This window comes from Dunckerocampus dactyliophorus, chromosome 7 (genome assembly GCF_027744805.1).
Source record: "Dunckerocampus dactyliophorus isolate RoL2022-P2 chromosome 7, RoL_Ddac_1.1, whole genome shotgun sequence".
Taxonomy (NCBI): domain Eukaryota; kingdom Metazoa; phylum Chordata; class Actinopteri; order Syngnathiformes; family Syngnathidae; genus Dunckerocampus; species Dunckerocampus dactyliophorus.
In genome coordinates this window covers 14,770,279-14,782,768 of record NC_072825.1, presented here as the reverse complement: position 1 = coordinate 14,782,768, position 12,490 = coordinate 14,770,279, and the positions used below count along the sequence as shown (strand labels likewise).

The 12,490-nt window shown below is 41.9% G+C and overlaps 1 protein-coding gene across 3 annotated transcripts; it reads left to right on the top strand.

Annotated features, from left to right (window-relative positions):
- Positions 1 to 10: 10 nt before the first annotated feature.
- LOC129185264 (zinc fingers and homeoboxes protein 1-like) lies at positions 11 to 12,017 on the top strand. Of its 3 annotated transcripts, none has more exons than XM_054782090.1 (8): positions 11 to 182; positions 1,175 to 1,488; positions 1,561 to 2,018; positions 2,189 to 2,389; positions 2,534 to 2,749; positions 4,064 to 4,228; positions 4,394 to 5,590; positions 8,786 to 12,017. In XM_054782090.1, exons 2-8 carry the CDS (start codon positions 1,281 to 1,283, stop codon positions 9,068 to 9,070), a joined length of 2,730 nt encoding a protein of 909 aa, XP_054638065.1. In that variant the 5' UTR covers positions 11 to 182; positions 1,175 to 1,280; the 3' UTR covers positions 9,071 to 12,017. The 3 variants fall into 3 exon arrangements, with proteins under 3 accessions (XP_054638065.1, XP_054638063.1, XP_054638064.1); XM_054782088.1 differs by having other exon boundaries at positions 11 to 479; XM_054782089.1 differs by having other exon boundaries at positions 11 to 643.
- The last annotated feature ends 473 nt before the right edge of the window (positions 12,018 to 12,490 follow it).

Genomic DNA, 12,490 nt, shown 5'->3' with positions numbered 1-12,490 from the left:
TCGCCGGGGAATGACGTCACAGGCGTATCCGAATAATGACGCTGTTTGATCATTGTAAAAACCCGCCGTTAAAAATGAGAATTAGGTCAGCGAGCTAATGCAGCACCAATTGTAAGAATCGTCTTTTTATTAATGGAGCCTTACTCGACGCTTGCCGGGACACACAACCTGTTCGGAAGAGGGTGAGAGATGTGCGGTGTTGTCAGCATCTGCAGACGGGAGTCGTAGCGGTTAAACCGGTCCGTTTGTGCGCGTGCCTCCCGCCGTCTGGTTGAAGACACCGACAGTCTAGCCCGGTGAACGGCCACGTTACGGTGCGTACCGGCCCGGATGGCGCGGAATAGTTAGCGGCTGGGAAGGACAGTCAACGACAGACAGCTGCACAGACGCCGGGAGCTGCTCTGGGGACACCCAGGAAATCAGTCCTCGCTTCGCCTGGATAGCCAGGCAGCAACACCGTGCACGTTGGTGTAGTTGCAGTAAGTTAGCCGGCAGACATGTACAACAATGACTGCTAGCATTGGCTAGTTGGCCCTTCTCATACTCTACATGCTAAATGCCCCATAGCTAAAACACGCGTCCTAAGTTATCAGTGGCTTTAGCTCATTGAAAAAAAATGATCATCGCCAGCTCACCTTCAATTGTGAGCTGCTCACTGTTTATGCACATAACACAGCATTATTGTATTGTATGCACATTTCACTTGTTCTGATAAGAAGTTAGCCCAAACGTGCCCACCTGTGTTATATTAAGTGCATTACTGTAGCCATCACGCAAAATACATAATTGACACAAAAGCAGCCAGATACTTGCATAAGCGGAATCAAACCCTTATGTTGTATTCTTGTATCAATTGTCTGATTTAGGTAATGTTATAATGGATTAAAATAGAATCATTGCATACCAGGGAGAGAAGAATTTCAATTCACTATCAACTAATTGCTTGCACCATTGATGGGGCTGTATTACATGTACTTCATATATATACTGTACATTTATTGATCCTGTTTAATCAGACTAATGTAAAATCCCAAACAATTATGTATTACTACTATATATGTTTTGCATGTCGTCCAAATATAAACACAGGCCCCACAATGACTTGTGGGAATGAAGTAAACCTAAAGAGCCTTTTGTGACATTTTCCCTTTGTACTGTTTCTGTCTTTCACCAGCCATTTGAGAAATTTTGGTATTTGAATATGGCCACCATAGAAATGTGAGCCTCATAAACTATTCTGTCAGAGACTATTTACCCTGGATAGAAGTTTGCACAATTTGATGATGTCAAGCCGCCGAAAATCAACAACGCCTTGCATGGTGCTGCCCTCTGACGTCGTGGAGCGGCTAGCTTCTGATGAGCTGGAGGAGATAACTGAAAGGACAAAGGAAGACGGTCTTGATGGGGTGGAGGAGACAGTAGATGAGGTTCCAACAGCAGAGGAACTGGATCAGACAGTAGTGGTTGTCCCTACCCCACCAGATGCTGGTAAATTTTTGTCCCACTCCTCCCTGTGCAGTAATCCCAAAATGTTGCTTAAAACTGATATTTTCTTTAAAGGTGAGTCAAACAACATAGAGGACAAAGATGCACTCAGTGCATCACTAAAGTGTAGCACCACAAACCCCCCAGAGATTCGGAGCAGCGACCAGCTGACCCAGGATAAGCAGTTTGAAACCCCTGAGGAAGTAGGAGCAGATGCCACAACTGTTGCTGCCATCTCTCTCAGCAAGACCCCCATCATGAGGATGAAGACCAAATCTGAACCTAAGAGAATTGCTGTCTCCCTTAAAGCATCAGATGAAGCAGTGGAGAATTTTGAAGGAGGCGGCGAGGGTGAGGTGGGAGGAGAGCAGTTCCCAATCGATGCGCCTCTGGGGCCCATGGCATCTATGGAGATGCTGTTGCATGACTCCATGAAGCTCGGAGGAGGAAACATACTGGTCAGCCAACCCTCAGAGCAGCCAAGGAAGTCATCCATTTTAAATCCTACTGTTATTCCTCCTGGCTTGGCACAGGTAGAGTAAGAATTATTCTTGTAACATACAGAAAAAAACTTTTTGCAGTGACGTAAGATGTTTGCACAGTACTGTACATAAACACACTGGTGGTTGACTGAGTAACAACTAACAACTGTTAACTGGTTATAAATAACCAGTTATCTCTCATTCTCACTCTTTTATTCCAGGTGCTTTCTGCTTTCCAGGCCCAGCAGAATACAGCAGCTCAACCCCAACTGCTGATTCCTCTGAGCAGCATCCCCTCTTACAGCGCCGCTATGGACACTAACCCTCTGCTGGGCAGCACTTACAAGAAGTTTCCCTACCCCTCAATGGCTGAGATCAACAGTCTGTCAGGGCAGACACAGTTCACAGAGGAGCAGATTAAGGTAGTTGCAAGAGGGAGAATGAATCATTTCTGTTGATAAAGATCAACTGTGAACTCTTAATAAAAAAAAAAAAAAACAGGAAACATTAGTTAGTTCCAATGTTCATAAATGTAAGTGATGTAAAATATTTGCCTCCACTTTCAGGTTTGGTTCTCTGCCCAGCGGCTGAAGCACGGCGTTAGCTGGACCCCAGAGGAAGTAGAAGAGGCCAGGAGGAAACAGTTCAACGGCACCGTTCACACCGTGCCTCAAACCATTACCGTCATACCTGCTCACCAGCTCTCTGCTGCTGCCAACGGCCTACAGTCCATTCTTCAGACCTGCCAGATAGTGGGCCAGCCTGGCTTGGTGTTCACTCAGGTACGTGTGGAATAAATATGTGTTATTATATTAGCTCTGGATCATCACTGGGCCGCACAGTGGCCTAGTGGTCAGCATGTTGGCCACACAGTTAGGAGATCTGGGTTTGCATGTTCCCAGTGCGTGGGTTTTCTCCAGATACTCTGGCTTCCTCCCATATTTAAAAAATATGTTATGTTAATTGGAGAAAGTAAATTGTCCATAGGTGTGAATGTGAGTGTGAATGGTTGTTTGTATATACTGTTTGTGCTCTGTGAATGACTGGTGACCAGTCCGGGGTGTACCACGCCTCTCAGCTAGGATAGTCTCCATCTTACACGTGATCCTAATAAGGACAAGTCGTACAGAAAAAGGATGGATGGATGAATTATCACTGACCTGCCTTATGTCAACACTGTGGCAATGAATGAATGAGCATTGCTGTTATACCAAGCGCGTGCTAATTAATAATGCAATAGCGTTGGGCGATACCAGATTTTTTTGATTGGCTACAACAATGATTACTTTTTGGGCGTTTTTTTTCCTATACCCATTCCTATTTTTTCATTTTTTTCCCAATAAAACACATGACAAACATTTAACTTGAATGTACATTTGTTTTTACACAATGTAATGTAAATTCTGTAATTGCTACCAATGAAGGACAAAGTACCAGTCAAATATCCAGTATTTATGATTAAAACTGGAGTTGATTAAAATATTTATGTCTAAAAAGAAAAAAAATAGGCCACACAGTGTAAAAATAGAGTAATATGTCATTGTTTAATGTTAGTTTCTCCATTAACACTTTCATATGTGATGTTGTTGTGCTAGTCGAAACCAGCGTGCAGTCACATCTCTTCCGGCCAGTGGTCACATGACATGACATGTTCAATTTTACTCTGACCTGGAGGGTGCTGCTTTGACAAGTTTATCATGCTTTGGTTTGAAATAATTATCAGGTCTTGTGTGTAGGGGTCGGTGGGCTCTTCGTACAAATCATCTGATGTGCACCTTTTTTCATGGAAATTTCAGAATTCATATTCAGCTCAATGAAACTCCCATATTAAATGTGGCAAAAGCATAATAGTTGTAGTTGATTTTGGATGTAGATGATTTATTATTGTGGTTGTAGATGCACTCAGTGATACTGAGAGCTGTTTCTAATTATTTGGTTGCCTCATGTATTTGCATGAGAGAGTCCAAATATTTTACATCCCTCTCTTAACATTGAATTTATTTTGTATCATCCTTGTGTTGGATCGCATGTGAACATGTGTTTCTTTTAGTAGTAATAGTAGCAATAATGGTGTGTCCCGTTCTGTGTGTTTCCAGGTGGGTACAGGAGGGAACCTTCCAGTGACCAATCCCATCACCCTGACAGTGGCAGGTCTGCCCAGTCAGTCCCAGAGTTCCAGCAGAGTTTCCTGCCAGTCTACACCAACAAACAGTGAGCTTAAACGGGCTACCACTGTTCAGCCCCCCTCTCTTTCCCCACAGGTATACCTAGCTGCCTTTCATACTCCTTGATTTTGTGCTGTTTGAAAGCAAGCTTCTCAAGTATTGTTGGTTGTTCATTCAAACTTCAAATGCTTGTATTTGGTGATTGGAATAAGAACAAGAAATATATGTTTAAGCAAGTAACTCTCCCTCTTTTTCTGGAAGGAGAACTCAGCCCTGAATGCAGACACATTCAATATGCGGCCGAAGAAGTCCAAAGAGCAGCTGGCTGAATTGAAAGCCAGCTACCTTAAAAACCACTTTGTCAGTGATGCAGAGATTGCCCGCTTGATGAAGATCACCAATCTGACGAAGGGGGAGATCAAAAAATGGTTCAGTGACACCAGGTACAACCAACGCAACTCCAAGAACAATGTCATTGTTTTCCATGATGGAGGTGGCAAAGGAGGCGGTGGCTGTAGCAGCAGCGCTAACGCCACCATTGTCATTGACTCAAGTGATGAAACCCCATCATCCCCGCATCGTCCTCGCACCCCTCCTGTGAGGGAGAAAGAGACACGGCCCAAGACGTGGAATCCCTTCCCTGACTTCACTCTGCAGAAGTTTAAAGAGAAGACGCCGGAGCAATTAGTGGTGCTGGAGGACAGCTTTGAAAAGAGCAGCACACCATCAGATGAAGAGCTGAGCCGGCTGAGAACAGAAACAAAACTGACACGTAGGGAGATTGATGCCTGGTTCACAGAGAGACGAAAAATGCAGACAGTCAGCACGCCCTCCCCAGAATCTTCTGAGGGAGGACGAATGGACACAGGTGGGCCGAATGCTGTAGAAGTAGGGGCTTCTTCTCGCTCTGCCTCCTCCTCTCGTAAAGGTAGTCAAACTCCACCCGGTGGACGCAGTAAGCAGATACCAACCAGCAGCAGCAGAGACATCAAAGATAAGACTAAAAAAACTCCAGAGCAGCTCCATATTCTCAAAAGTGCCTTCGTACGAAGTCAGTGGCCCACAACAGAGGAATATGACCAGTTAGCAGAGCAAAGCGGTCTCCCCCGACCTTACATCGTCAGCTGGTTTGGGGATTCTCGGTACTCATGGAAGAACGGGAACCTTAAGTGGTTCTTTCAGTATCAAAGTGCCAATGTGGAGGGCCCAAATGGTGGGGGAAGTAACAAATTGGGTAGTCGAAAAAGACGTGTCCGAAATCGCGGTTGGGGGAGATCCCGAACCCGCAAGCAGCCAAGGCGGTCCGGCTCATTTAGTTCAGACTTAGAGAGATGCCCCCCGCCAAAGAAATTCAAGAGTGGGCGGGACATCCTGAAGGAGTATTATCTGAAGCACCGCTTCCTCAGTGAGCAGGACCTGGATGAGCTTGTCACCAAGACCAACATGAGCTATGAACGGGTAACCAAAGATTTTTATTTGCATGCACAAACTGGACTAACCTCACAATCTTTTACTAAAAAGTTGTTGCTGGTGGTTTAAAACAGGTGTCCAAAGTGGAGCCCATGGGCCATCTATGGTTTGTATTGGCCCTCTGCATATTCTGAAAATTAGACAAGGATGAGGGGCCACACTGTAATATGGTGTATAAATGTTCTTAGTATAAAACACTTCGGGTGTCTAAAAGGGCACTATATAAATCCAATTGATTATTGTTAATAGTATGAAGTGTTAGACTATGAATAAATCAAAGCAAATCTAGTTTACAGTGGTGTGAAGTGTTTGCCCCCATCCTTTCTTATTTTTTTGCTTTTTTGTCACACTGAAATGTTTCAGATCATCAAATTTAAATATTAGTCAATGACAACACAACTAAACACAAAATGTAGGTTTTAAATGAAACTTTTTATTATTAAGGGAGAAAAAAAAATACCTGCCCTGTGTGAAAATAACTGAAATCTATCAGTGTGGAGCTTTGCGACTCCAGCGAACCACAGTGAGAGACATTATCCACAAATGGCGAAAACATGGAACAGTGGTGAACCTTGCCAGGTGTGGCCGGCCAACCACAATTACCCCAACAGCGCAGCAACGACTCATCCAAGAGGTCGCAAAAGACCCCACAACAACATCCAAAGAACTGCAGGCCTCACGTGCCTCGGTTAAAGTCAGCGTTCATGACTTCACCATAAGACACCAGGGCAAAACCTGCCACCGTGGTAGAGTTCCAAGACGAAAACCACTGTTGAACAAAAAGGACATTAAGGCTCGTCTCAAAACATCTTGATGCACCCAAGACCTTTGGGAAAATATAAAATATTCTGTGGTCTGACGAGACAAAAGTTGAACTTTTTGCAATGTGTGTGTCCCATTACATCTGTTGTAAAAGTAATGCCGTATTTCATAAAAAGGCCATAATACCAACAGAAAAATATGGTGGTGCTAGTGTGATGGTCTGTGGCTGTTTTGCTGCTTCAGGACCTGGAAGACCTGCTGTGATAAATAACCATGAATTCTGCTGTAGCAGGACAATGATCCAAAACACACCAGCAAGTCAACCTCTGAATGGCTGAAGAAAAACAAACTGAAGACTTTGGAGTGGCCTAGTCCAAGTCCTGACCTGAATCCTATTGAGATGCTGTGGCATAACCTTAACAAGGTGGTGCGTGCTCGAAAACAATGTGGCTGAATTGCAACAATTCTGCAAAGATGAGTGGGCCAAAATTTCCCCACCGCACTGTAAGACTCATTGCAATTTATCGCAAACACTTGATTGCAGTTGTTGCTGCTAAGAGTGGCCCAACCAGTTATTAGGTTTAGGGAGCAATCACTTTTTTCATGTTTTGGATTTTTTTTCTCCCTCAATAATAAAAACAAATTTAAAAACTGCATTTTGTGTTCAGTGGTGGTGTCATTGACTAATATAAAAAAAAAAAAGTTATCTGAAAAGTGTGACAAACATGCAAAAAACAAAAAATGGGGGGGGGCAAACCACTGTATTTGTATAGCACCTTACAACAACCCAATGGTGCCCAAAGCACTTGACAAGAATAAAGACAACTTACAAAAAATAAGAACAGTTTAACATCGAAATGTATGACAAATGTATAGTACACTCCTGATCAAAATCTTAAGACCAGTTGAAAAATTGCTAGAATTTGCATTTTGCACATTTGGATCTAAATGAGGTTTTACGTAGAGCTACAATATGCAAAAACAAGAAGGGGGAGTGAGACAAAAAGCATTTTGAAAAAGTAATTTATTGAAAAAAAAAACAAACTGAGGCTGTTTATCAGCTGATCAAAAGTTTAAGACCATCGCTCAAAAAATAAAAACTCTCCAAACCAGAACAAAAAATGTTCCCAGTAGGACTCAGTAATGAGTAGCTCCACCGTTCTTGTTAGCCACTTCAAAAATTGGTTTGGGCATGCTTGATGCGTTTCCAGGAGGCTAGTGGGAACGTTGCTCCAAGTGGTGAAGATGGCTTCACCAAGGGCATCAACTGTCTGGAACTGATGGCCATTTTTATAAAATTCCCTTGTCATCCATCCCCAAATGTTCTCTATGGGATTCAAATAGGGGGGAACATGCAGGATGGTCCAAAAGAGTGATGTTATTCTCCCTGAAGAAGACCTTCGTCAAGCATTGTGAACTGCAGCATTGTCCTGTTGAAAAAACACAGTCGAGGGCCCTCAGTCATGAGGGATGCCCGCCGCAACATCTGCACGTAAGTAACCGCTGTTTGACGACCCTGCACCACCTGAAGCTCCAGTGTTCCACTAAATGAAAAAGCACCCCAAATCATGATGGACCCCCCTCCACTGTGCCGGGCAGAAAACATCTCAGGTGGGATCTCCTTGTCATGCCAGTAACGTTGGAAGCCATCTGGAACGTCTGGACATTTTTTCTCATCAGAGAATAAAACTTTTTTCCTCCTTTCAATGTCCCATGTTTGATGCTCCCTGGCAAAGTCTAAACGAGCAGTTTTGTGGCGTTGAAGGAGACGAGGTCTTTGAATTTCTTTTTTAAACCCTTTACCCGCAGATGCCATCTGATGGTTATTGCGCTGCAGTCGGCACCAGTAAGGGCCTTCATTTGGATGGAAGACTGCCCTGTGTCTTGATGGACAGCAAATTGGAGCCTCCGGCTCAGTGCAGGTGTGATTTTTTTGGGGTCTACCATAATGCTCAGGATCTTTCAAAGAAACTGAGAACGACTGTCTAACTGCTCCCAACCTCAGCAGCAATGGCACGCTGCGAGAGGCCTTCCTTATGCAGCTCAATAATCCGACCACGTTCAAAAAGAGAACGTTTCTTAGCTTTAGCCATCAGGAGGGCATGACAGTGTGAATGCCTGAGAGAAAATGAAAATTTTGAGCAGATTTTGGCTTTTATAGCCTTTGGTCCTAAACTTTTGATCAGGTGATAAACAACCTATTTCAGTTTAATTGTTTTTTGTCTCACTCCCCCTTCTTGCTTTTGCATATTGTAGCTCTACTTAAATGTGCAAAATGCAAATTCTAGCAATTTTTCAACAGGTTTTAAAATTTTGATCAGGAGTGTACATAGTGTTCTCTTGAATAAATCCAAAAGGATCATTCCATTGCTTGTATCATTGAGCATATTAATACTTGACCCATGATCTTTCTCCAATAAGGTGAGGGAATGGTTCGCTGAGGTCCAGAGACGGCTGGATATGGGGACAGACCCCTTCCAGGAGCCGACTTTGGGGATGGCGGATGGAGGAGAGGGGACATACGACTTCCCGAGGGAGGCATCGAGCGCCAACAAGAAGCCCTTAGACGCTGGAATGGGAGAGGAAGATGAAGATGATGATGACGACGACGATGATGACGAGCATGATGAGGAAGATACAGATGACAGTGAGGTTTGGGAGCCGTCTCGCAGTGTGAGGAAGTCCTTGTCGGTATCTGAGGACTAGATTTTTGCAGAATGTTACGACTCAATCAAGGCTTTTGGCCTCTGGTGTGCACCTATGCTCAGTGGTAACATTTATTATGTTCCAGATCTTTGTGAATGATTATTATTATTAGCTTTATCTCCCAGTCTCAGCCCTCACTCAACTGACAATATTTAAGCAAAGTGTAACAACTGAGAGAGGAACGTTTGTGGCACACCCCCCCAAAAAAGTTGACATCAATAATTTAAAAAAAACAAAACAATCAGCAAATGGAATTTATGAAAATGAACATGGTGAGATACAATGGTTTAGTCCACCTTGTAAAGCCCCTTACTAAAGACAATGCTGTATTTCTTTAAGAAGTGTTTTTACATGTTTTGAGCACAAGCCCAAATTTTAATTTCAATTACCAACGAATGTTTGCCCCTTTTCCCTACAAAATGAAATGTGACTGTTTACAAGGTGCTCTTAAAGTTGCCCTGAAGTCAAACCATGTATAGCATACCTGGTGGAAGGGTTTTATCACAGTATGTGTTGCTTCTTTTAAAGCAACACACACCTTAATGAGAATGGATGAGTTTACGTAAATCAATCATGAAAATCCATCACAGATAAAGGCCTAATGCAACATGAGCCAAAGTACATTAATACAGAGTGAATGCCAATGTTTTTGTTGAAGGATGTCTATTCAAAGTCTTCCCTTGACGGTGGTTACTATTCTACATTATAACTTAACACAGAAATGGAAAGATATTGATGGAAAAATGTATGCTTAATATGCACTGCGATTGACATTTTTGCACCTTTTGATACAACAAGCTCAATGCTGTTGTTTCCTTTTTATATGGCGGTTCAGTTTGAGTTGTGCCAAACTTGAATGTGTTTCCAGACTTGCAAGGCCGGCCTTTTGGCCCGTCTCAAAGCAAACAGTGTTTTGCAGCAGTGTTTGTGGTGTAAACGTACTGCGAACACTGGCTGTATCTCCATCAGCAGCAAAAATCATGACTAAACGTAACTACTGGTCTGATCTATTGGTCTAGAAAGACTGTCAAACGGTATTTTAGACATTTCAAATCATGAAGCACCTGAACTAAACTTGTTTAAAATGCACTTTGTTTACCACTTAGTGGATTAAATTATTCATTTGGCACCTTATTCTCTTAATATATCATGAAATGGCTCTGAGTGTCAATGTTTTCATAAATACTAAACCAGTATTTTGCCTTTTATTAAAAAATAAAAAAAAAAACAATCATGAATAGGTTTTCCCTAAGGAGGACTCTTACCAGTTTATCCACTTTTCTAATAATATGTAAATTGTTTGAAAGTTGGATGTTTATATGACTCGGTGGAATTAGCTGACACTTTTTTTTTTTGCTTTATTGCACAGTTTGAGCCACATATTGAATACTTTTGGTAAAAAAAAAATGTGGTTGGATAAGGTTTTGTATTGTTTCAAATCATGGGAATTGTGTCCACTTTTATGTGGTCCTTTGACTGTTTTCCTCCAAGCAAATTATGTGGACATGGGCAGTGTTCTGCCTGTTTTCTCAAAGTGGACAGATGAGACCATAAGGACATTAACCTGCTTTCTCGAAATAAATGCTCCAAGGACACCAACTGCCGTTCTTTCAACCATGGCTGGGACAATGGCCCATAAACCTGGACTCTTGTTACCTTTGCAGACATATACTATACCTACATGTGCCTCCATGGCTTATGGTCTTGTTTCAAGACAATTCCACCATCTCATCACAAACCACTGAAGGTAGCCTTGTTCAAACCAAGTGGTGATGCATGACCAAGCTCTGCTTTCTGCCGACACAACAAATGCCTGTCCTGAAGTTAACGTTGAAAACTTCTGCCCTTAACCCTGGTTAAACCTCAGTGTTCCAATTTGTGTTGTCGTCATTTGCCACTGTGGACTTGTCGTTCATGCTACGTTAGCACCTTTTAGTAATTTCAAAGCATTTTCAGCCTGCCTGGCTCGCTGATTGCAAATGAATGAAAGCGGAAACACATTTGTTGTAATGTGACTAGTAAGTGCCTGGGCATGAAAAAGAACAAGATGTTATACCTTATATACATGTATACCGACCATTTATACCGTTTTTGTCTAATACTGCATGCAATAAGTATGTCGAACAACTTGTCATTTTGTACATACAATGTTTGGCTAGCTTGGTGTACTTGGCACAGCGGCTAAACAAGTGGTGTGACTTTTAAAAGTTAGAAAAGTCAGCTGTCAGCACCAATTTGATTGCAGCCATGAATTGTCTTGGTATGTTTTCCCAAATTATCAACTGCTCAAGCAGCCCCATCAGTTACTTAGGACAGTTTATTACTTCAATCGTTGTCATTACTATTAAAATTTTTTTGTTGTTGTTCTTTCTGCTGCACATTCTGCTTATTTTAGTCCACGGAGTAGAGTGAGGCCTAAACTCCCAAAGTATTTTACTATGGTCAACCTGCTTGGAAATGTTTGCTATACTCTGGTAGAACCAAGATGGTCATTTCGGGGTGGAAAAAAAGCTACTGTTACAATAGTACACAGGTACGTGATGAGTGTTTGGAACATGTATCCTTTGTTTGACTTGTTTCCATGGGCGTGATAAAGTGCTATGTCCTCTCAATGAGTTGTGGTTGTATATCATCATGTATCATATCATATATCCAACCTAATCTTGCAGTAGCGTTAGTATCTTCACTAGTTTAACTGCTGTTATTACATGCATACCTTGTGTCATCTAAATCCTTCACTCATCTCTTTCTTTACACCTGTTTTTATTGTGTTTATTTTGACAAAATACACAATGTCACGATTGCAATCTGCTTTCTTCCCAGAGGTAATTTTTTCTTCTCAATGCAACACTTCTTTGCTTCAGTACAATCACGTGAGCTGATGTGTTTTTCTCTCTGCAGTTGACGTTTCTACTCTTATTCCATTAAATTACAGCAGTCACTTAAAAACGCCAATAAATGTTTATTTTGTCGTCTTAATTGACATGCCTGAGCAAGATCTAAATTGCCTACTGACCTATTTTCATTCTCTGTTGTCCATTTTGTCATTCCAATGAGATTGGATTGGGAGTATTCACCCTCCTTTTTAAAAGGAAATTAAGCACAGGCCTTGGAATTGCAAAGCAATTTGTACTTTTGCAATATTGACTTGAGATAATTATAAGCATGTAAAAAAACAACTGTGCAGACACCTATGTTCATCCTTTGCACTGAAGGTAGGCTTTTGGATGAAGAAATAACTTAGTTGACAGACTTTTTCTTGAACTCTCATATTTTTAATGGAAATCCATGTGAAAAAAGTAGATACTTTCATGCGGAGAAATTGAAAACTGTCTTGCACAGTACAAATAATCACTATTATAATATATTGTAATACATAACTATTATTGGTAGTATTCTCATTACAAATAAACATACATT